Source organism: Ixodes scapularis, unplaced genomic scaffold, assembly GCF_016920785.2.
Source record: "Ixodes scapularis isolate PalLabHiFi unplaced genomic scaffold, ASM1692078v2 PGA_scaffold13__105_contigs__length_92229423, whole genome shotgun sequence".
In the NCBI taxonomy this organism is placed as follows: Eukaryota; Metazoa; Arthropoda; class Arachnida; order Ixodida; family Ixodidae; genus Ixodes; species Ixodes scapularis.
In genome coordinates, this window is record NW_024609839.1 from 47,134,716 (window position 1) to 47,159,550 (window position 24,835).

General features: G+C 47.6%; 1 protein-coding gene across 1 annotated transcript; it reads right to left on the reverse strand.

The window, feature by feature from the left end:
- Window positions 1–1,637: 1,637 nt before the first annotated feature.
- LOC120840296 lies at window positions 1,638–2,321 on the reverse strand (the record flags this gene model as incomplete). The annotated part of the gene is made up of 1 exon (XM_040501045.2): window positions 1,638–2,321. A coding segment is annotated over one exon (684 nt), but the record flags the coding sequence as incomplete, so codon positions are not given.
- Window positions 2,322–24,835: the final 22,514 nt, after the last annotated feature.

Here is a 24,835-nt window from a genome sequence, read left to right on the forward strand (position 1 = left end):
TGGTCGGTGAAAACGACGAAATGACGACCCTCTAGGAAATGCCGGGAGTGTTTGATGGCTTGATGAATCGCAAGGAGCTCCCTACTGAATGTACTATAGCGTGACTCTGTTGCGCTGAGTTTTCGGGAGTAGAACGCGATGGGCTGCCAGTTCTTGTCGGAGAGCTGCTGCAGGACAGCGCCAATAGCAATATTGGAGGCGTCGACCATGACACTCACGGGAAGCTCTTGGCAGGGGTGAACGAGTAGGGTAGCGTTAGCGAGATTTCCTTTTATGCGGCTGAAAGCTTGGAAAGCCGAGTCGCTCCAATTTAACGGTGTTGAGTCCTTGTGTTCGCCTTGGAGCATATTAGTGAGCGGCAGGAGTGTTGAAGCGCAGTTGGGAATAAAACGCCGATAGAAATTTGAGACCCAGGAACTCTCTGAGTTTATGAATGGTTGCTGGTTGTGGAGAAACCTTAATGGCTGCGACTTTTTCGGGAAGTGGACGGACCCCTGTGTGATCCACTTGATGGCCTAAGAAATTCAACATCGTGACTCCAAACTCGCATTTTTGCTTGTTGATTATGAGGCCGTGCTCATCAAGGCGCTGAAAAAGCAGTCGAAGATGCTGAATGTGTTCTTCATCGTCATGGCTGTAGATTAACAGGTCGTCAACGTAGGCATAGACGAAGGGAAGTCCATGGATGACATGGTCGACGAAGCGCTGAAATGTTTGAGCTGCATTTCGTAACCCAAAAGGCATGCGAAGATATTCAAATAAACCGAAAGGTGTGATGATGGCCGTCTTGGGGACGTCACTCGGCTCAACTGGGATCTGGTGGTACGCCTTTACTAGGTCTATTTTAGAGAAAACCTTTGAGCCATTCAGGGAAGTCGTGAAATCCGCGATGTATGGCAGCGGGTACCTGTCGGGGACTGTGGCGTTGTTCAGAGCACGATAGTCCCCGCACGGTCTCCAGTCCCCAGAGTTTTTCCTGGGAACCATGTGCAGTGGAGACGCCCATGGATTTGAGGATGGTTGAATGATGCCAAGCTCTAGCATGTGATCAAATTCATCTCGCGCGATCTTTAAACGGTCTGGTGGAAGCCGACGTGGTCGAGCATGAGTAGGTGGCCCAGTGGTCACGATGTGGTGGGCAACATTGTGCTTCACTGGACGCTGAAAGTTGGTAGGGCGAGTGATAGACCCGAACTCTCGTAGCAAACTTTCGTACGCCGAAGTTGGACTGGAGCAGTTAGGCCTGTCCGGAGGTTGTGCAGGCTTACACGCGAGGTGTGTAACAATATTTGTAGTAGCATCTACGAGGCGCTTACGTTGCGTATCAACCAGTACGTTACAATGTCGTAAAAAATCGGCACCGATAATAGGATAAGACACGTCCGCGACGAGAAAAACCCAGCGGAATACTCGACGCAGTCCGATGTTGAGGGACAAAGCGTGCTCACCGTAAGTAGCGATTGGAGTCTTATTGGCTGCTTGTAGAGTGGTAAGTGTCTGCCTGCCTTTTGTTTCAACGGCAGAAACTGGTAGTACGCTCACCTCCGCGCCGGTGTCAACCAAAAATGGCAAACCGGATCCGCGATCTGTTATGAAGAACAAGCGGCTGAGCTGCGTACCCCCACCACTTGCCGCCTCTAGTGGTGGGTGCGGGCATTTCCCGAAGCAGAGCATGGTCCTACGCAGTTTCGGGCGCGGTCGCCGAAGGTCCAATGGTACCAACAAATATCTGAATGTCTTGATACTGCTCGGGTTTGGGAGGGCGAACTGTATCGGGGGCGGGACGTGGATCGCTGGCGATGTTTCGTTCGTGAACGTGAAGTGAGCGCGGCGACTTGTGCGGTGAGGGCCTTGATCGCTTGTTGGATATCCGTGCGAAAAGAATCCTCCGTTGTTTCAGCGGCAGAGATGTTTGGCGGTGCACCGAGCAGATGTGATTGCGTGGCCGCAATAGGAGCGACTTGCGGGGCAGCGACTTGCGGTGCAGCGACTTCCATCGCGGTGTCCGCCAACTGGGCGAGATGAACTAATGCGAGTCCTGATGCAGAAGGGAGAACCATTATCACGTTGTTAGGGAGTCTTTGCAAGAAGAGCTCCCGCAACAGGGCGGGGTCGAATGTCGCTGCCCGCTCTCCAAGAAGTTGTTGAAGACGTCGCAGTAGCTGGGATGGTGTGCGGTCCCCCAGCTCTTCAGATGTTAGTAGCTGCTGGAGCCGTTGATGCTCGGATGCCGAGGTGCGTTTGATGAGCTCAGCCTTCAAATTGTCGTACGGGTTAGTTGTTGGTGGTTCGAGGATGATGTCTCGAATATCAACGGCAGTTTCGGGAGGCAACGCCGCTACCAGATGGTGGAACCTCTGTGCTTGCGAGGTGATGTGGCTGGTTGTAAACTGGCTCTCCACTTGCGCCAACCAAAGTTGTGGGTCCGCTGTCCAGAATCGGGGAAGCCTGAGCGTGCGGACGACGGTGATGTCCAGCGGTGTTGCCTCATCGGTAGCCATGACGGAGGTGGCTTTCGGATCACGTCCGGGTCACCAATTGTAGGGAAAGAAGTTCCCTACCTATTTTTATTTACAAATATTATATACACGTCCAGTCCGGTCGGGAGCTGCCGGTGTTCTGACCTCGGCCTTTCAGCTCGTTCTCCTTTGTCCGCCTCTTCTTCCTTCGTCTGAACAGCCGGTTGCTACAGTTTGTATGCTGATACACATCAAATGTCCTTGGAAAGACGAAGGCAGTATTTGAGTCTCTGTTATGCTTACAAGATATACAGCTATCCTCAACATCCCGCTTTTGATGCACTTCAACCTTCTACGTCCTTCCGACTCTTTGAAAACAAGCCAAGCATTGTTCGGCCCATGCGTTTCAGAGTGCAGAGCATGGCAACATCGCCCCATCTCCCCTTTAGTGAGGCTGCTGTACTGAGGGGCAATGAGAGAGTTGCGCCTTGGGACCTTCTGCCAATTTCTTGTGACTGGTCATTGTCTAAGTACAGAAAGAGAGCTATTTCTCCACTCGTTCTTCAGCAGGAGTTTGCCGATTTAGGACAGAAATACAAGGACTACTCGCATTTTTACACTGATGGATCGAAAAGATTAACTTTTGTGGGGTGTGCAGTTTATTCCATTACCTTCAGCAAAGTTCAAAAACTCCACACGGCTGCAAATATTTTTACTGCCGAATTGTACGGTATTTTAATGGCTGTGGAGTACTTATTAGAGAACAATATCATGAGAGCAATTCTGTTGACTCCCAAAGCGTTCTTCTAGCCGCTTCGTCGTAGGCAGACAGCAAGAACCTTCTCGTGCAATGTCTTCGGGTACGGCTTAACCGATCACTTCAACTAGGACACCAGATCAAATTCTGCTGGGTCCCAAGCCACGTGGGTATTTCCGGCAATGAAAAAGCAGACTTGCTTGCTGCCTCTGCAAAAGAATACCCAAAACTGCCCCTTGGCGCGCTACACCAAGACCTGAAACCAATCATACAGAAATCGATTATGAAGTCATGGCAGTTGGATCGGGATTTGGAAAAAGAGAACAAGCTTCACAATATCCAGCCCCAACTGCGGGTATGGGAGAGTTCCTTCCATAAAGTCCGTCGGGTTGAGGTTCTCCTTTGCCGTTTAAGAATTGGTCATACCCGTTTGACTCATTTGCACCTGCTCTGTGGTGAAGATGTTAAACTTTGCGACAAGTGTGGCAAAGGTATGACTGTTTTGCACATCCTGTGGCATTGCAAAGATTTAAACCAAGAGCGCCGAAAATGTCTTCCAGAACGTTTTCGAGATCACCTCCCCTTTCATCCACATTTCCTACTTGGCGATCAACCATTGGTACCATTCTATCGAGTTTTAAATTTCCTTCATAACACTGGCCTTTTACACCAGCTGTAACTTGCAGTTCTTTTAGATCACACCTCTAAGCCCTTTGGGAAAACCTTTGTTTGGCGCAATATGGCCTAAGTTTCTCTTGCGCAATAAAACCCCAAATCATCATCATGCCTTTTCACATTTCAAGGATTGGTTGCATGTTTGTACTTGTCTATGGAGTAAGCTGTAATAAACTTCTGGGCGAATTGAAAACGATCTTTGCGTCTGATTTTCTGCCCATTTGCAAGCACTTGCTCGAGCACGATTTTTTCCACGTGTTTCCACCATGTTAGAAATAGGTCTATGAGTTTCGGGACGTCTGAAATAAGTTTAAGAAAGCCAACTTTCCAGACGACACCCATTTAGGACTAGGGAATAATTTGCCAATCCGAATGGCGCGTTCAATTGTGTGGTCACGTGCCTGGTCGAATGGGCGCCCGTATCAAAACGGGTACCGTTTCAAACGGGTACACGTATCCCATAATCACGTTTGATCCAAACGGATCGACAGGTTTGCCGTCCGTTTGATTACAACGGGTCGACCAGTTTCCTACCAATTTGAATTTCAAATGTTTTTCTCTTTTTTCAGTAGGGAGTGGCTTCCTGGTATCCGGTAAAGACGTCTGGGTTGCCACTGCAACCCTCAGTGGTGCAGGTCCCCGCTGCGCCACCTGTGCAAAGCCGCCGTTGCGCAAAAACGCGAAGCGGTGACGCGCCTCTGTGTATGAGAGGTTTTCTTTCACTTTAAGGGTAAGAATTTCCTTCTCATTTTTCCACGTCTTACACGATCTGGAGTAAGCGGGGTGGGGCTCTTTTGCAATTTACACTGACTGCGTCGTTGGAGCAAGAGTCGACTGCGTGGTCCATTTTGCCACACGTAGCACATGTGACTTTGCCGCGAAAGTTCTGTGAGCCGTGTCCAAATCTTCGGCAGTTCAAACATCTTCTGGGGTTTGGAACGTACGGACGAACTCTGCAGTAGAGGTATCCAGCTTTCATAGACCCGGGAAGTGTGGTGGACTCAAAGGTAAGCACGATGTGCCTCGACTTCAGCTCTTGGCCATCACGACGCAAGGAGATGCGCCTTGCAGCTACAACCCCCTGGTCAGAAAGGCCCTGCACTACTTCGCTCTCAGACGCGTCCGGAAGGTCGTCCTCCGAGATGACTCCTTGAATGGTGTTGAATGTCTTGTGGGGTGTCACGGTAACCTTGTAGTCCGGCACACAGTTGAGTGCAAGGAGCGCAGAACTCTGGTGGCTGGTCTCAATTTCTACAAGTAATTCGCCAGATGCCAGCTTTTTAGCCTCGAAATTCTTTCCAGCCGCACTCTCGAGGACTTTTGCAACAAGAAATGGTGACATTTTCGAGAGTAATTTGTCACTTTCAGAGTTGAGTACCAAGAATTTCGGGAACCTAGGTGGAGTAAAATGTGGCTCGTACGAGGTAGAAGCTTCGGTACGACCCCTTTTTGGAGGCCGATCAAGGAAGGATTTTTTGTGCAGACCCATAGAGATGGGGGAGAAAATTTAGTGCTCTGGTGCACCGCCCACCACCGAACCCAACAAGGGGGTAGGTAATGTGCCATAGCAAGGAAGGCTTGGCTGACACAATTACTCTACCAGTGCTGCCCGGGCACTATACCCTAGCGTGGTTGCAGGGACAGGTCCTGTTCCCACTCAAGCTTGGCCCTTGCCGCCTAAAATGGTGAAAAAAGGAAGGAAGAGAGTGTAGAGGAAAAGAAAAAGAAGTGAGAAGAAAGGAGAAAGAAGGAAGAATAGGGTACAAGAGGCGACTTGCTGAATCATCCTGGTCGGGCCAACCCAGGACACCCGTCTACGAGAAGCAGGGGCCGAAGCGGTGTATTGCCTCGCCCGGGGGGCACCGAAGGGTTCAAATAATTCCCGGGCTCAGCTCAACTACCAGGGTCCATTTTCCTTGGACACGGGTTAAGCCACGCACAGCCAGACGTGGGTGGGCGAATTCATTGGCTCGGGGTTCGCAGTGTTGCCACTCACCAAGCACCTACTAAAGTAGGTGCCCCCTGCGTGCAGGTACGGTGGCCCTCGTGGCTGGGGTCCGTGGTGACGCTACTCACCAAGCACCTAGCACCAAGGGTGCAGGCACACCCTGCGGGGCTCGGGGTCCGTGGAGACGCCACTCTCCAAACACCTGCTTTCACAGGTGCCCCCTGCGGGGAAATAACCTTCAGCTCGTCCATTACTATACAGAATTAATTTCGAGCTCATAATGCTGCTGACGTGGAAAGTCTGCCAGCTTCCTCTCCCTTCCCCCTACTCCTCTCCTAAAAATGATTGAAGTTTAAATTAATCAAACCTGTGTTTGGGATGTACGCAGCCTGAGAGCGTTATACAGTTGGACGGAACACATTAGAGGGTAGCACCCACTGCTCTAATTTTATATCACATTTTTTGGTAATCTACGTGGCACACTAACAAAGCTTTACTGAAACGCCCCAAAGAAGGAGTGAGGATTAATTTCGGCTTCTTGGATGCTTTGAGATGCAACTGAGATATCGGTTACATGGTGCGTTATACGCAATTAGCCTCCGTCAGATTGCAGGCACCTATCCAGGGGTTCAAAACCGCACCTGAGTATGCTAGGCCGACGCTTCACCTCGAAGCCACCAAAGTGGCTTTAATTTCATTAGTACAGACTCTTGTCTTAATTAGAATTCACATTATTTTGCAGGTGAGGACTTCAGTTTTATTCGAATATGTGACACAATTCGGATTGCTTACGCATTCCGTAGTAAGTCAACAATGGCGGAGTTGTGGAGATGAAGTCCAGGTGTTGCGGATACACAGCATGAATTATCACTATTCAATTTTACAGAATTTGTGAATATTTAGTTTCTCTTCGAACCGGTCAAGATGGGGAGTTCAGGTTAGTGGTATGTCAAGCATGATTTTCATTGAAGGAACCCAGCAACATAAAAGTATTCGCCAAAACATTTTAGCGCTCTGTATTTTCGACACGCGTTTATTTCGGTGAACGCTTGCACTGTTGAAGACGCAAGAAGATGCGGTTAATTTGATGGAATTCCTTTTAAAATATTGATATTACAATTTCATATATTATATGCCGCACAAAGAGAAAACACCTTTCATGCCTCATCGGAGGTATTATATAATTTAGCACACCTGGGCGGTTCCTGACCTGCCGCCGAAATCTCAGCCTTCTCCAATATAACGCACTTCTTCGAAGGTAAATTCATAATATGTGTTTTATTACTTGAATAAAAAAGACGCTTCTAGACAATAACAATTATCTGATTATATTGATACACGATGTATTGTTTGCAATATTAAAGTTTTGAATGCGGGGTTGGGCGCAGTTTGAAGCTGGTATTAGTGTTGGACCGTGTGCTCCAAAAATAAATTCATAATTTAGAGCAAAAATAAGAAAGAAAAAACAACTTGAAGCATTAAAATTAGGATGGAGAATAAAATTTACAATTGTTAAGAGCGCCATTCAAATCATCTTGATTTTAGACACACTGAACTTAAAATGATGTCACGCGTTGCCCCGCTAAATATAGCGGACAAATATCTGCACTAAAATTAGCATTAATGCGTTTCACGCGACGTGGGTGCGTCACGGGCCACCGCTTTTTCGCAAAATTTTGCTCAAAATGTTTCTTTAAGAAAAAATCTAAATTTTCAAAAGTTTTATTTTAAAAATTTTACGGTATAATTTTTAGCAGATCATACAGTGAAAGCATACACATGATCCACTACGAAACCTGCCAAATGACAGCTGTCGCCACAAAAAGAAACTGCGGAACGAAGTAAAAAAAAATAGGATATTTACTATGATTTCAAATGGCTTGACTGAAGTGAACCATCGCTTTTGGTCCTGATTATACAGTCCAATGAGATTAGAGTTGTCGCAGCTGCTGTGCTTGTTGCGAGTATGGGCCGTGTGTGCACAGCAGCCATCACTCAGGAAAACCGGCAAGATCGCTTGCACTCTAAACACTGTCAACTGTCAGCGACAAATCTTGAGCACTTTTTCGAAGACAATACAGAATGCAGGTACCGATACTTATGCTCGTTGTGGCCTTTCTAAAGGTGAGAGGCGCAACGTCATGGGAACAACAAATAAGGTGGTGCAATGGACCCCCCTTGAGTAAGTTCATGAACGACCTGATATCGTTATTCTTTGTTTATTCGTGATATATTAAATACGATGTCTACGGCATCACTTCTATTGGCGACGGAAAACCAAGGTTTCTATCTTTGACGTCATGACCATGATTATCAATTGCCAGCGACAATTTCGTTGCTGAGTATATAAAGCAGTGTGGAAGATTATAGTCATCGCGTCCTTACGCCAAACCCGCAGAGACCGTCAAACATGGCAGTCTGACATTAAGCTTATTTCCAATTATATAGGTAAAAGTGATCCTACTCAAGATGTCATAGTGATGTTTTGGCCAAAAGGCCACCAAGAGCGTCGTGTTTCGCCAAACATATCGCGACTAGCCTTCTATATGTAGTGATTAAGTCTGCGAGATCAGCACCAGAACCTGTCTCCGACACTGGGAGACCTGATAATACGTTTGCTTCCGCAGAGCTATGATCCCTAGACAAAGTCTCTAGTCTTCCGTGCACTGCCCTCTCTCCCTCCCCCTTCCTTGATAGCTCTAGAGTAAAAGCCCGCAAAGGTACGCTGTGAGCAAGCGGCGTGCTAAAATTTAACAATTACCAAGACACAAAAAAAAAAAAAAGAAAATCGGGAGAAAATACGTTCGCCACAAAGAAATGTCCGGTTTGCAGATTATTTATTTACACCTCCTATCGTTCAGAAGCCTTAGCCGCTATCGCCTTGCTGCTTTGTATCTGTTCATTGCTTTGGTGTAAAATCTGGAAATGAGGAGGATGAATAACTTAATTATGCTTTTTGTCATCGTCTCCGGGTGGATATCGCAGCATAACAAAGGTACATCCGTCTTTGCTAATAAGCAGAGTAGTCAACAATATGTTTCTCCATAAGTTTGTTAAGACGGAAGAATGTTGTGAGAGAGGAAGGTAGTAGCTACAACAGCACGCCGATCGCGCAGCACCCCCTCGAATATCTTCCACGGTGCTGCCTTTTCGCTACTTGGAGACGGGTATTCGAAAGGGAGACTAGCCAGCCTTTCTAGGGACCATTGCAGAGCAGCTCCTTCGATAAATTGTTTATGATTGGGGAGACAAAACCAGGAATCTTCGCGGGTCTAAGCGTGGCTCGCGGCTACTGTAAATGTTTCAAGCCCAAAGCCGGGCAAGTTTAGACGGAAGTGATATGAGAAACAATTCAGCACACGGATTTGGCTACAATGAGTCATCACGTGTTAGGGACACTCCACGCTCGAAAAAGCAATCGTCGTTTTTGTTTTCTTTTTCTCTCGGAATTAAAACGAGATTCGAAATAATACCAATATGGAAACTTTTCTTTGGGGTATTACTTCAAATCGTGAAGTTTGATTTGCGCCAATATCCTTTTTAAGCAGATTGAGAAAAATCGTAGATGTCGTGTTCGCGCTAAGATTATCGAGCTCTGCACATGAAAGAAGCCAGGTAAACTTGGCATTAGAGTCATTCATAAATCGTGTTTCCATGCACGCACTTTAGCTCGAGGAAATATTATGCTTCTAGGCCTTTGCCACAGCAAAGGTCAAGGTGGCGCTTATATCCTAGAGATAATGAAGCCTACGGTAGAAACTATATTGTTAGGAAGAAAGAAGTGAGGCTACACCAAAACGTCCCGCGCATCTCAGGCAGCAGCGGAAACGCTCGAGGTGTGCTCGGACGATTGCTACAACTGTTGTACTGGCGACACCATGATAGTCAAATCTGCCCTTTTTGTATTAAACTCATCTATTCACCAAGAGCCCGACAGATTGGTGGAAGTTCGGGGTACCCTTACCTCTCATAATCGATGTCAAGACTTGGAGCTTCGTAGCGGACGCATGGCCCGTCCACTCGCCATCCCCGATGAAGAAGAAAACACGATCAGGCCCTAGGCTTCCGCTGTGACCATCAAGCACCGCTAGCCGGACCCTCCTATGCTTACGGGATGTCCTGACTCAGACGTGGAGGACTGGCATAAGAATTATGAACGGGTAAGCCAGCACAACGGGCGGATGACTCATTTAAGCTCGCCAATGTTGTGTTTCCCCTCAACGATACTTCCCTTCGGTGGTTCGACAACCACAAAGAAGCCGTAATTTCATGGGTCCGCTTCAAGACATCTTTTGAAGAGGCTTTCGGTCAACCGGAACACCATAAACTAAAAGCACGAGATGAACTGCTCCGCCTTTACCAATCGACAGCCAAGACATCAACAGCTTGTACTGAAGATGTCCTCCGACTCTGCCGCCGTGTCGACCCCCACATGAGTGAAGATGGCAAAATCCGTCATCTCTTCAAAGGATTCTCCTAACAATTATTTTCCATCGTTGCCCCGAAATCTCCGCAAACCGTGGTGTAGCTCGTCTCAGAATGTCGGAAGTATGAGCAACTGGACAACGCGCGAATATTTAAGAGGCCCTTCGATCATTTCCCTGAGGTGTCTGATGGGTCATACCCCGTCAACACCCTTTCAACCATGATACGCGCCATCATCCGAGAATAGCTGAGATTTTTCCTGGGGCAACACCGTGGACCTTCGCCGCCTTCGGAACCCTCCGGTCATCGCCTTGACATCCAGTCCTCGGTTCGTGACGAACTACGTGCTGCTCTAGAGCCCCTGCGGAACGCCCCTTCCGTCTACACACCAGCCACACACCCCGCAACACCGCTGTGCGCATACTAGCCATGCCCACCTCCATCTGCCTCACCATCCTGGAGACCTCGTTAATACAGCAATACCGCAATACAGTACAGCAATAACTCCGGAGACCGCCGCCATTCCTATGACCACCGCCGCAATCCGGCTCTTCCCTAATTCTCTCATATCCTATTCAGACAGCATTCGCGTAAGACCTTCATGACCCCCACTCGCCCAGCCCCATGCGCCAGCACAGTCCCGCCGTGGTCGTTCAGCGTCCCCCTTTGCTGCTGGCCGCCGCTCAGTTTCGCGCTTCACTTATCCCTATCGCTTGCACCTCGCACCAGTCAAACTAAACCCCGCAACCTGCATCGAGTGGAGGTCAGGCTGCACTTTCACAAATTATGGAAAATCTTCTGTTTCTGAGTCCGACGAACGTAACTGTAGAAATTGAACAACAAACATTTCACGCTTTGGTGGACACTGGAGGAGTGAAATCCGGCATTCCTGAACATGTTCGAAGCCGCTTGCGCGAAGTCCTCACTCTCCCCTCTGGGGACACCTGTTGCGTATGGGAAATGGTAAACTGGTGCAGCCGCTAGGATGTTGTACAGCATCATTGCAGGTGGGTCGCAACCGATATTTGTAATGTTCACCGCGCTCTCAAGCTGCATCGCAGATGTCATTCTTGTGTGGGATGTTTTTATCTTCAACCGCCTCTAACAATGACTGCGCCAATCGTGAAATTCACCTTAATTCTACAGACGACCCCAGTCTCCATTCACTCGCTGCTCTTCATGCCGACGATGATTTACTCCTATCACCTCAGTATGCCGTCGCTGCTACACTGGTCATGAAAAATTCAGTTCAAGGATCTGTTGGCCTCATAGAACCTATCGACACCTGTTTTAATAAGAAAGGAATCGTCATTCCCTATAATCTCGCCACAATCACAGACGAAAGATGTCACATCTGGATAGCGAACACTTCGACGTAGCACCAGATCCTTCCCCGAGGTAGCCGCGTCGCTACTCTTCAGGTGCATATTGAAGATGACATTGCTGCACCGCGCAATCCCCAATACGGAATCATTAACTGAAAATAATTCCAGCGAGGCAGTTGAGAAGATGATGGCTTCAACACTCGTCGAAGCGGAGCGTCACCAGATGCGCTCCCTTCTAGCTTCATACGGAGATGTTTTCGATTTGGGGGGCCAAGTGTTAAGCCGTACCACACTTGTCGAGCATCACATCGATACTGGCGACTCCCCCCCCCCCCCCCCCCCCCCTCTCCGAAGCAGGCCATACAGAGTATCTGCCCCAGAACTTAGAGTGATTCAAGATCACATCACATACAGGCTAGAAAAACGAGTAATTGAACCTTCATCTAGTCCCTGGTCCTCCCCGTTGGTGCTTGACGAAAAGAAAGACGGCCCCTGGCTATACTTTGTGGACTATCGGTGCCTCAACAAAGTGACACAAAAAGACGTCTACCCACTGCCCCGAATAGATGATACCTTCAACGCGTTAAAAGGATCTTCCTACTTTTCATCCATGAACCTTCGAAGCGGGTATTGGCAAGTTCCTCTTGCTTCTGCTGACAGACCTAAAGCAGCGCTTATAACATCTGATGGACTTTACCACTTCAACGCCATGCCTTTCTGCCTCTGCAACGCGCCTGCGACATTCGAGCGCATGATGGACGCCCTCCTCCGTGGCCTTCTTGGAACATTTGCCTGTGTTACCTCGACGACATTGTTGTCTTTTCTTCGGCTTTTGACGAACACTTATCTAGTCTTCGTAGAGTCCTTGACTGCATGCGTACTGCTGGCCTGCTATTAAATTCCAAAAAATGTATTTTGGTGCCCAGAAAATCAAAGTCCTCAGCCAATTAGTCGCCGCGGACGGTATACGACCGGACCCAGACAAACTGCGGGTGGAATTGCGATCCTCTGCCCAGCAAAACATCAAGCTCTTACGGACATTCCTGGGTTCATGCACGTCTCCGAAAATTTATTTCGGAATTTTTCGATATCGTTTAGCCTCTCAATCACCTCCTATGGAGTGGCATCGCTTTCACATGGGGAACAAACCAACAAACCTCTTTTGAACTCCTCAAGACGGCCTTAACCTCGGCTCCCGTTTTGGCGACTTCGCCGAAGGTCAAGACACTGAAATCCGAAGTGACGCCAGTGGCCATGGAAGAGGCGCTGTTGTGGCCCAAGCTCACAACGGCCAGCAGCGCGTCATAGCATACGGCAGTCGAAGCCTAACCAAAGCCGAAAGCAACTTTTCTACCACCAAGAGAGAATGCTTAGCCCCCCCCCCCCCCCCCCCTCCGCCTTACTTATATGGCTCTTCATTCCGTATTGCAACTGACTACCACGACCTTTGTTGGTTGGCTAGTTTGGAAGACCCCTCGGGACGTCTCGGCCGCTGGTCATTAAATCTCCAGGACCACACACTTCATGGTCGTCAACAAATCAGGGAAGCGGCACATCGACGCCGACAGCTTATCTCGACGTCCGCTTCCGAACGACACGCATCTTCCTCCTTACGCACAAGGGCCAGATGATCCAACAACTCTACACAACATCGATATGGCTACAGCGCAGCTTTCAGACGATTCCTTGCAATTACTGGCTCATTATTTGGAAGGCCATCCAGCATCGTGCCCTCAACGCACCAAACGACGCTCCCGTCTATTCACTCTTCGTAATGACATTCTTTATAGGCGGAACTGCGAGCCCCAAGGACGTCCATGGCTCCTTGTGGTTCCAAGACACTTACAAAAAAAAATAATAGCGAAAACTCACGACGACCCGACAGCCGGACACCTCGGATTTTCTAAAACTAATTTCAGAATCTGTTAAAGAAAGTTCTGGGCCGGCATGAACCGTACTATTAATAAATATGTGCGTGCATGCCATTTATGTCGAGCAAAGAAACGACCAACAACTGCCGCTCCTGGACTACTTAGGCCGCTTTCTCAACCAAGCCACCCATTTCAGCGCAAAGGACGGACGCGACTTCCTCGGTCCGTTCCCCAGTAACAAGAGAGGAATCGATGGATAATTGTAGCCACCGACTACCTAACCCGGTATGCCGAAACGCAAGCGCTCCCCGCCGCCACAGCTCTCCATGCAGCTTATTTTTTTTTCATTCCGTCCTCCTCCGACATGGCGCCCCCCAATCTATTATCACGGAGCGCGGCACACCGTTTGTAGCAAGCCTTCTTCGAGAAGTCTGCCACCTTGTTAACACAATTCATATCACCCACAAACAAATGGCTTGGCGGAGCGGTTCAACCACACTCGGACAGATATGATGTCCATATATAATACAGATGACCGAGACGACTGTGATTTAATTTTACCATACGTTACATACGCCTACAATACCAGCCGTCAAGCCACCACCGGTTGCTCTCCGTATAACCTCTTTTATGCACGCGAACCGTTGTCTACAATCGACACCCTTCTGCCATACTATAGAGGACTGTTCTCTGGACGTTTACACCCAAGCCATCCTGTCCCGCGCGGAAAAAGTTGGGCGATTTTCCCGGATTCGAAAATCAGAATCACAACAGCAACAAATTATTCCTCACGCCGTGCACCACACTCCGGCTACCTAGAGCCCGGAAAATGCTAAAAGTTCCAAAAACAATTCAGAGGCCCCTTTCGCATCTTTCGCCAGCTGTCCCCAACAAACTCTGAAGTGACTCCCGTTATTCCGCCCCGGGACAACCGCTCTAACTCTACGGATGCCGTCCACGTCGCCCGACTGAAACGCTACCGGCGCCAAATTCCCTAGCAGCATGGCCGGCGGACCGGCCCTTTTTCAACGGGAGATAGCTGTTAGGAAAAAAGAAAAAGTGAGGCTCAACCAAGCCCCGTGCATCTCGGGCACCAGCGGAAACGCTCGAGGTGTGCTCGGACGATTGCTCCAACGGTTGTACTGGCGACACCATCATAGTCAAATCTCTCTTCATTGTATTAAACTCATCTGTTCACCAAGAGGCTGGAAATAGGCTTAGTTTTGTTCTGCTTCCTTTATTTTGACGAGGCTCAGTTGAAATGCTTACTTTTCATGACTTTCTAAGCATGCCCGTCTTGTCGCCCCTGGTTTGCGATTCCTACTGCTATTGGAGGAGAGAATAAATTAAAAGGGTTCCTGCTATCTGTAGATGCCGAGCTCACGAAAACATTTGGCACATTGGATGTCGTCTGATTACGATTGTAATGATTCTTGATACTCAAGAATATGACGACCATTGCGGAGGCGAGTAGACACATCCGATCTAGCATTTTTGAATCAGATCTCAAATTTGTTCCAGGAATACTTAAAAGAGGATATTCTTGCATCAAACGATATAATGAATGATTTTCACTATCCCGTAAAAAGTTGCAACTCCTATGACCCGTTCACTCTTAATTCTGCGGTCACAGTTCTCATACACCAGATAGTCCGCCGACGATGTCCAAGTTTCTTCCTTTCACGAAAATCCAATTGCATTTATACCAAGGCTGTCTGTGAAAATGTTCAAATCAAGCACACATACGAAGCAAGCATGCTTCAGACATGCTTGAGGCTTGTCCGCAGATAAATCTGCATCGTGTCTCTCGCAAATGTCTGTGTCTTGTATGATGCAGTGGAATTGCAACCAAAGCTAACAGACGTCGCAGGTTACGCGCTTGCGCTCCACCACTGCAGCCGGGCAGGCTCTTACATTCGAAGCCAGGACTGAGTCGTCAGCTTCTCGTCTCAGCCAGACGTGTGGTGGATCGCTTCAAAGTTCAGAACACCTTCTCTGGTCGAGTTGGTGCTTCCCTATAACAGCGACTTTTCTGTTCTCTCTTAGTTTTGTGCACTGTTCTACACTTAGTGACCATATTTATCAAAAAAAAAAGTTTAGAAGTAATAATTTAAGAGATTTGTTTAGGTAACGTCCACAGGGGCTGGAGAAACAAAGGCGCGCGAGCCTTCAGCTTAAGCAGCCATGCAAATGCAAAGTAAAGTGGGGATTAGTCTTCTTTTTTTCAAACTCGCTTACCCGGTGTGCCATGCTATGTTAGTCTGTGTCCGAAGAGCAAGCACCATCCAACCGGGCAGACGGTGTAATAAAACGCACCTTCGCGTGTGTGTAATGCTCCGCTCGATCACCTATCTTTTGCGGCAGACCCGCGAACGGTGTCGGGCTCGTGTGAGCTGGTGACACTGACATTACCGCGCCCCTAAAAATGTCCCCACGCGTCAACTGTTTATCGAATTCTGAGCTGTGAACATTTCTACAGAGGTAAGGCTCTTCTGTACTGAAGTTTCCTGGAGCTATTTCCGCACCAGCCTATTCCTTGTCGTTCAGCGCGTGACCGCTCTCTCACCGCGTGGCTTCCGGGAGCTGATCACGTGATGTGACATACACGTATGGCTGATTCAAAGGGCACGTCGCTTCTCCCGGACTTTCAGCTTACGGGTGGACGGAGTGTAAAGTTTAGAAAGAGCGGCAGACATTCGGGATATACTAAAGACACGTAAAATGGACTGAACACTAACACGCAGTATGTTTTCGTGTATTACACGTGAATGAAACTAGACGGCCTGAATAAATACTGTTTTCTTTTTTTTTCAGACCCGCTTGAAACAGCAAAAGCGGCCAGATTCATAACGAGCGCATTTTTTGCTTGCAAAGACGTCATCATGAAGCTCAACATCAAGGCTTCCGTCGTTCACGTTAGTCAACTGGACGTAATCTCGGAACTAACATACTTCAGGGATGAAGTGGGGCTTCGATAAAATCGACCATTTTCTGAAAATCGACACTTCAGTAGATTCTGAAATGAAATCCCGTAAAAACGTGGTACAGGAAGCACGGCCCGTGCTTCCTGTACCACGTTTTCCATCCACGTTTCCATCGACCAAGAAAGCTTGATCGTGCTGACTCCATTGAGCTGCGGAGATCTATATTGGGCTTCCGCAGCATGTGTTGTACGGATTGTGTTTTAGTCATTAGTTTTTTTTTTTTTTTTTTTTTAACAGCATTCTTTAATCTTTACATTTTGTGCTTCCGCTTACTTCTCCGTTCACGTATTTCCCGCTATATTTAGCGGGAAAGCTTAATTGCTGTTTAGGTCTTATGACGTCAGTTGATGTCACGAAGTAGACGCAATGTGATCTTTACATCAATTAAGTATCCCCACATCAATCGGCGGTTAAATTGATATCAAGTGATGTGACGTTACGTGACCGAAACATCAATGTTCAGTTTCTCCGCTTAATTTGGCTGTGAAAGCGCTGCAATTTGACCTAAACACCTTCAGTTTTCCCGCTAAATTTTGCGGGAAAATTGACGCCGTGCACCCCAAATACATGGGACACGAACATACCGTATTTTCCAGACTATAGTCCACACCCGGTGTATAGTCCGCAGAGGCAAATTTGGGGTCAAAAATGAAAGTTTTTGCTTAGATAGTCCGCACCCGCTGCATAGTCCGCACCCAGTGCATAGTCCGCACCTGGTGCTTAGTCGACACGAAATTCTTCTCATACGCGGCACACCTTGATATATGTATGTTTTCTTAGCTCACAAAAGAAGCCTATAATATACATAAATTATCAGTAACATACTCTTTTATTCACAAAATCCGTCCCGTCTCGTCATAATCAACGATATTGAAAAACATAATTCCTGTGTAGTCCGCACGCGTAGATAGTCCGCACAGCCAGAAATTTCAACTTTTAAACATGTGTAGTCCGCGGACTATGGCCCAAAAAATACGGTAAATACAATTTCTCCGCTAAATCTAGTAGGAAAATTGACGTAACGTGATCTGTACACCAATTTAATTTTTCCCGCCAAATTTCGAGGGGAAATTCATTTCAAGAGAGGTTCTTCTTCACTTTATGAAATACGGTTTAATGTCTTCGATATAGTTTTAAACAATAGCAACTCCAATACTGTGTTTAATGAATGACAGGATTTTTGAGATAAAGGTTGGTGTCAATTGCTTTTTGGTAAAGAGCTCTTCGTTTAATCCTGAATATTCTTGAATGCCAGTTTTCTGGCGCACCAGTTATTTCTTATATGCTGGGTAGAGAATATGGAACCACTTTTTAGTCCATGCCACCAAACGCCCAGAAATATAGGTTATTTGAATACCCGCTAACGTCACAAAAAGCTTAAAGGGCGCAGGGCGACTGTACAGAGTCCTATCATTAATTGGAAGCAAATAAAATGGCCGTATTAGCCAATAATAATTCTGAAGAGCGAATCAAAACGCGTTTAAAGTTAACGCATAAAGCAACGTGTCTTTCAAATGTTTTTTGCCCATAGCTCTACTCAAACTTCTGAAGTCCTGCAACCGTGACATGGTTCTAGAACAGAATGACGGAAATCTGGTGTCAGAAAAAGATTGCCAATTTTTATATAGATGTATTTGAATTATCACTCGTGATAACGATTGGGCATGCGCAGCACGACTGCACGTCAAACGACGGAGATAAAATGCGACCTCGAAGAAGACACAGGTTATTTGGAATTCATTTCGCCACCCCCCCCCCCCCCATGTGTAACGAGATTCGCTATATTTATTCTTGTTTTTCTCATCTCAGTTTTAAGGCCAGTAGTGCACGCCATCATACCTCAAATTCACCGAATGATTTAAATTTGAAGGACGAGTTAGATGTTATGAGGATCCACTTCGATTAAGCATGCTGCTAAGAGCAGGTATTGCCCCCTTTATGAGAGAGCACGCTACATATATTGAGGAGCGAGTTCAAGGGCGAAAATTAGTATTACTTGAGATGTTGCTCTAGGGAAACCAGTCGCAGGAAAGAGCTAAGATGTCTCTACTGATGGACCAATTTCTACGCGAGCGCCGCCATCTTTTATAGCCGAACTTTCGGTATCTGGTTGAAAATCGTTTTGCTCCCGTCAGACCAATGGGAAAAGCACATTTTCATGTAGACTGTCTATCATTCTTGTTTCGATTTTTTTTTTTTTTACTTGTTCGAAGATGGAAAGCAATGTTGTTGTTTTTTAAATTCTATTTTCTTGGTTTGTCATCAAAGTGACTCGAAAAGAGGGCAAACGAGAAATGTATATAGAATTTCAGGAAAAAACTTTGGATATTAACCCAGAAAGAATTACTCAAAAACATCTGATGTACGAAATAGTAAACAAACCAACTTCCCTTCGGCAGAAAGTAGGACCAGTAGCTCCAAAGCGATTCATTAGGCCCAAAAGATAGCCTGCAAGATATGGCTACACCTGATGTACCTGTGGTCCTTTATAACAAGTTTGGTGGTCGCGAAATAAGGCGAGATCAGTGTTGTATCTGTAGCCCAGCAGTGCAACACTACACGTGCTTGATGCTACTGTGACAACACTATGTATTGATAGGATAGGTAACACTGCGGGGGTACGTCTGTTTTTTTTAGAGCGCAGCTCTTAGGGGCCCGTTTCCAGCCTGAGCGGCGTCGGCGTAACCGGGAAAGGGGGGGGTCACGTGACCCCCGAGGTCACGTGACCCCCCTCCCCCGAGGTCATGTGACCCCCCCGGGGTCACGTGACTACCCGCAGGTGACGTGACCCCCCTAGTACCCTTCCCTACTCCTCCTCAAGAGCTCGCTCCAATTCGGCGTTACAGGGATTTGTAAACGGCTTTCATTTTTTTTTGTAGTGTCAAGTCGGCAGTAACAAACTGGTCCAAGACCACCGCGTTAAAACAGAACCTAATAAAGTCATGAAATGAAATGAAACATGGTGGAAGGTCAAGTGTTGTGTGCCAGAGCACGCACTGTTTTTAGGTTTAAAAATACATATGTGAAGCTTTATCATCCTCCGAACTTCCATTCTAGGTTGCAGTGATTCGCTTTCCAAATAGCTTCAAGAGAAGCAGCAGATCCGTATCTTTAGTACTGTTGGCGTAGCTGTCCTGTAACTTCCATGCTAACTTTTCCTTGCTAAGATCACGACGCAGAAAGTGACAAACGATTTACTTTAATTGGTCCTTCGGATGTGCTCATTACTAATACTACTTTGGGTTGGTGTTAGCGTGTTAGACTACGAAAAAGAAAGACGTCCGCCTCCTTAGTGAAAACAAAATGGTTCTGTTTATTATCTTTCGAAAAGGCGGCCGTTCTTCCGGGGGCATCCCCCTAGAGGAAACTTGTTCCCGGAACGGGTCGCTCTCGGCTCCGCATCGCCGTCTCCCTCCGTGCCCTTGTCTCTTCTGGCGACCTTCCAAGGGCGCCATTCTCGGCTCGCTCGGGCGCATGTTACTTGCTGCTTGAAGTGTGCGGCACCCTTGTTGCCGCCTGGGTGGTCGCCGTCTCCGGGTGGTAGCGGAGACTGTCACTAAAACCCGCATCCCCCCTTACTTTCCTGTCTTAAAAGTTGATAAGTCAGGAGACGATAAACAAATTCGAAAAAAATAGGGGCCACGTCACAGCCCGGTATTAGGAAGTTTTCGTAGACCGCGTTTCGCCCTCCGCTAAGATCGCCGCAGTGAAGAAGCCGCTACTGCGGCTGCGCGTTGATGATCTTGACTGTAGAGTTTCGGAGATCGTAGCGCTTTGCGAAGAGCATGTAGGGACGGAGAAAACGATCTACAAAAACTCCCTATTTACTTTGGGAAATTGGTTCCGGTTGCAGTAAGCGATGAAGGTGAAGTGAAAGCTGAAGCGGTAGCCGGGGACTCGATGAAAGTGGGTTTAATGCGGTCAACGGTGATGACTTGCTGTCAGTTGTTAATAACTAAGGTTATTGTACCTAGCGTAGGTTCCCTTACTTTAAACGGGCCGTCGTACGCCGGTGTCAGTCTACTTGACCAAATTGCGGTGGATGAAGGCATTGGTGTACATTGCGAGGTCTTGGGACATGAAAACATTGCGGGGAGAATGAGTTCTGGGAGGAGTGGGCTTGAGTTGCTCGAACATTTTTCGGGAACGATTCATGTAAGAGCACGACGATTGGACGGCTTGTCCATCCGCAGGAGCAATGATGTAAATAACTCTCCAGGTAGCCGTGGCGTTGTGCCGAACACGAGCTCAGCTGACGTGTACCCTAAGTCCGGCTTCAGTGCATATCTGATGCGGAGAAGTACGAGAGAATGATTCTGGAGGCAATGCGCGCTGTCCTCCTGTGCTGTGAGAGAGGTCTTCAACTGTTGGTACAAATGTTCCACCATTCCGTTGGCTGAATCGTGGTATGTCCGTCGTCCGAATATGTAGTGGGCCGAGAATCTTGGCCAAAGCGGTGAACAACGGACTCTCAAACTACCTTCTGCAATTGGTGGTGATAGCAAACGGGCATCCAAAGCAAGATGCCGAAAGCATGACAAATGCCTCCGCAGCTGTTTTGGCAGTGATACTTGAGCAAAGAATTGCCGTAGGACATCTTGTGTACCTCCTCACCCAGCTGTAATTAACGCCTTTGCATGGTAGAAGGGTTCCAACCAGCTCCTGGTGAACGTGGTCGAATCGGGCCTTGGGGAAAGCGAAGCGTGCGGGTTGTTGTGACGCATAACGTTGGTGCACGGGCACTGGCAGAACGTCTGGTCCAGCAACGTAGGTCAGTTTTTTTGTACTTTGCCATGCATAGCGTGCTGGGACCAAGCGCTGCGTGCTGCGAATCCCGGCGTGGTGTGGGTGTTGCAAGGCCTCAAAAACCGCTCTCTGAAATGAACGCGCTACGAAGGGACGTGGGTGGCCAGTGAACATATTTCAGATGATTGCGCACGAGCCCAGTTGCAGAGGAATGTCGCTAATTGTCAACGACGATTCTTTCTTCTGCCTTGCCAGGATCGTCACCTTGTCCTTCGTACATTGCTTCTAAGTCCAACTTGCACGGACTGAGGTAAAAGAGCCGCAACTCATGAAAAAGTCTCCGAACCGGAGTTCTCGGATAGATGAAAGTGTCAAAAGTCGACTGTAAATTCGGAGATTATTCCAAACTGTCGGATCTCGCTGGCAAAATAGTTGGTGTGGTTTTCTCAAAGTGCTTCGCACTAAGAAAATTGACCAGCAGCTCTGGTTTAAATGTGCTGTACCTGGTCTTTGGTGGCTCCATCTTTTGCGAGTTAATTCCGAGAGGGTGTCAATCTCCTTCGATGTAATGCTGTAGGACGGCGCCGACAGCGCCGCACAGGCATTCGTCATTACACGATATGGGCGTCGGTTCGGAGGTGAGCGGGGACGGTTGCGTCGACCTAGGGCCTGATCTGGACACTTGGCGAGAAAGTCGGTGAGAAATTCGGCAGCCGTCATTGGCCGGCGCCGCGCTTGACCTTGTCGCGGGCTAATAAAGGCCGCCAGATGTCTCGCCGAGTTTTTGACTAAGTGTCCGGATTAGGGCCCCAGGGTTTTCTTGGCGAGCGACAAAGCAGACGCCTCTGCGACGGACCATTCGACTGATTAAGCTTTAGGATATCGATTAGAGGCTAGAGAATTCGGGCACGAAGCAGGTTTAAGTGACGGGACCAGGCGGAATAGAGGGACGGGGACAACACCGTCTCTGTGATTGGTCGGCGGTGCGTCGCTGACCAATCGCAGAAGACTACGTTCTGGTTCGTTGGTACCGCCATGTAGCACAGGGCCCGAATAGTGATGTCGATTTCGCCATTTCAGAACAAACTTAACATTCTATTTTTTATGCACTGTTGTTTTTCGAAGTATGTTAAACTAATGCTTACTGCATGAACTAATTTTCGCTCCAAAAATTAACGCCGCATCCAATTGAGACGAAAATACCTACACTAACGTTAGTTTTCAAGAAAACCGTACGGATTTGACTCTATTACAGCAATAATGTCGCATATCCGCGGATTATCCGTGGATATCGGCGGATATCCGCAGTAAACTGGCGGATGCGGATAAAAATTAGACAAAATTTTAGCGGGTTGCGGATTGGATGCGAATGTCAGGGGCTGCGGATGCGGATATCTGCGGTTCCGGATCTAAATTTTTGCCTAGTGGCATTCAGTTCGTCGACTGAATACCACCATGCAGTTCGTCGAAAAACCTGAGATGTTTCGTCATACACACTCCTTCGATTTTCGTAACAAACTATTTCCGTCTCGCCTGGATTACAAAGGAAGGGGGGGGGGGGGGGGGGGCTGGCTTGGTTAAGCGCGCCTTAGTGAATCGCGCGCTAGCTTTTAGCGGCATAGTGAAGAAATCCGTTGTTGACAAAGCATCACAGGGGCATGTGCCCATTAAACGTACAGCGCGACGAACCGTGTGTCCATGAAATAACTTTTCATGAAAATTTGTCCACGAAACATATTTCCACAAAATGCGTTTCGAAGAAACGTTAGGGATCCTAAGAAAGATCTGATTCTCACAAAAGATTGCTTCGGTTAGTGCGTTCCAGCTCGTCAAAAATGCTACCTGTAGAAAAGTGAAAAAAAAAACACACACACACATAGGGTTCAAATCGTTTTATGTCTGTGACGCAAGGAGTGGCAGGACGAGAAAATACTGCGAACAGCTTTATTCCGCAGAAGCCAACAGGCGCTCTGGCTGCGCGTATGACGGTGCTCTTTTTATTGAGCGCCCGGTGACGTCATTACTACGCGTGCTGCTGATAGCAACGGCGGCGGCCTCTAGCAAATTGTCTCGAGAAAGCGAGTACATTGGCAGGGAAAGAGCGGAAGACTTTCTCCGGGCAGAGTGTCGCGGGCTCCTAGGACAATCACATAATTGAGATCAGCTTTCCTTCGACGCGCAGTGCCTCGGGAAGGCTGATCGCTTTTAGTATAAATACGATTAAACGGATAATGCTAAATGTCATCCCCTTTGAATGGTGACCCGAAGATTTCTTTGTACAATGATATATCCTTGTACAAAGTTGTGAGTCGGATGTGGTTCCACATTTTGCGAATGCGGTTCGGATACGGATATAAAGTATGCGGATGCGGATCGGATAGGGATGCAATAATGTAAAAAGTTTGCGGATGCGGTTCGGATGCGGATACAAAATCTGCGGATGCGGATCGGATGCGAATAATCAAACTGTTATCCGCGCAGGGCTCTACCAATATGATACAAAGTGCAGTTATGAATATGTCTGATCATAAAGAAATTTTTTTTAAAGCACTGGGGAATTGGGAAAGCAACAGTAAATGAAAACAAGGAAACTTTCTTTCAAAGAGAGACGCTTTTCATCTGACAGTGCAGTGCTAGAAAAAGTCCAATGACGTCACTCATTGCTGTGACTCTGTACTGCTGAGAATCATGGTGTTGCGCTTCTAATGAAAGGACTTGCAACACCTGCACTCCGTGATGAAACAGAGTGCAACGTTGCAGCTAAGCCACAAAAATATTTGAGGTGATTGCAATAGGGCAGTTTACAACACAGTTTTTCTAGCCATATTGGCATGTTGTCCGCCTTGTCTACGAGGACATAAGTTGTCGGCAGTGACACCGACCGCGCCTCCTCTTGGTTGCCCGGATGGGCATTTTAAGCTCACTGGCGGATTTCGCAGCGCGCTTCGTCTCGTGCGGCTTTCCTGCTTTCCGCAGTGCCTCTGCTGCACACGCTTTGAATTCGTGTAGCTATATCTTTCTGTCTCTTTGTGTCCGTCGCACAAGCCACACACTCACCAGTCATGTTCATTATATGAAAAAAAAAGAAACCATTTTCTGTTTTATAATTGTGAAGATACCACTTTTCTAAATAAACCTTGATTCAATACTATCGCAGAATCACGTCTAGAAGGGCCGCTCAACCCATATGTGTATTATAAACGACCACAACGTTAGGACAGGGCACAGTCGTGCGTGTCTTGTCTTCCGTAAAGTAACATTTGACTTCACGTGCAGCTTCACTTTTCGAAAAAGTGGACAGGAGAGTCGCTGCCTTGTTGTCACGCCACATTGCTGCTGATAGTTTTGTTCCAGACATCTCGCACATCCGTTCTCCATATGTTTCTCTGTCTTTCATCTTGCGTTCTTTTGGACGTGTGCAGCCAGGCAGTCGGTTTGCCGCATGGTGCCGAAACAGTGGGCTCCCTCCTTCTTGAAAAATACTTGAAGATGAAGAGAGCTAAACCGGCTGTCGAAGTACAGCTAGTGGTGAATGTATTCTTAGGGTAGTGAGAACCAGCCTCACGACTGCGTTTCTGCTTGCATTGAGGTCGGGTTCGCCTGAAAGCTGCTTGATGTCCACGCCAATCCTGACACCTCGAAGTC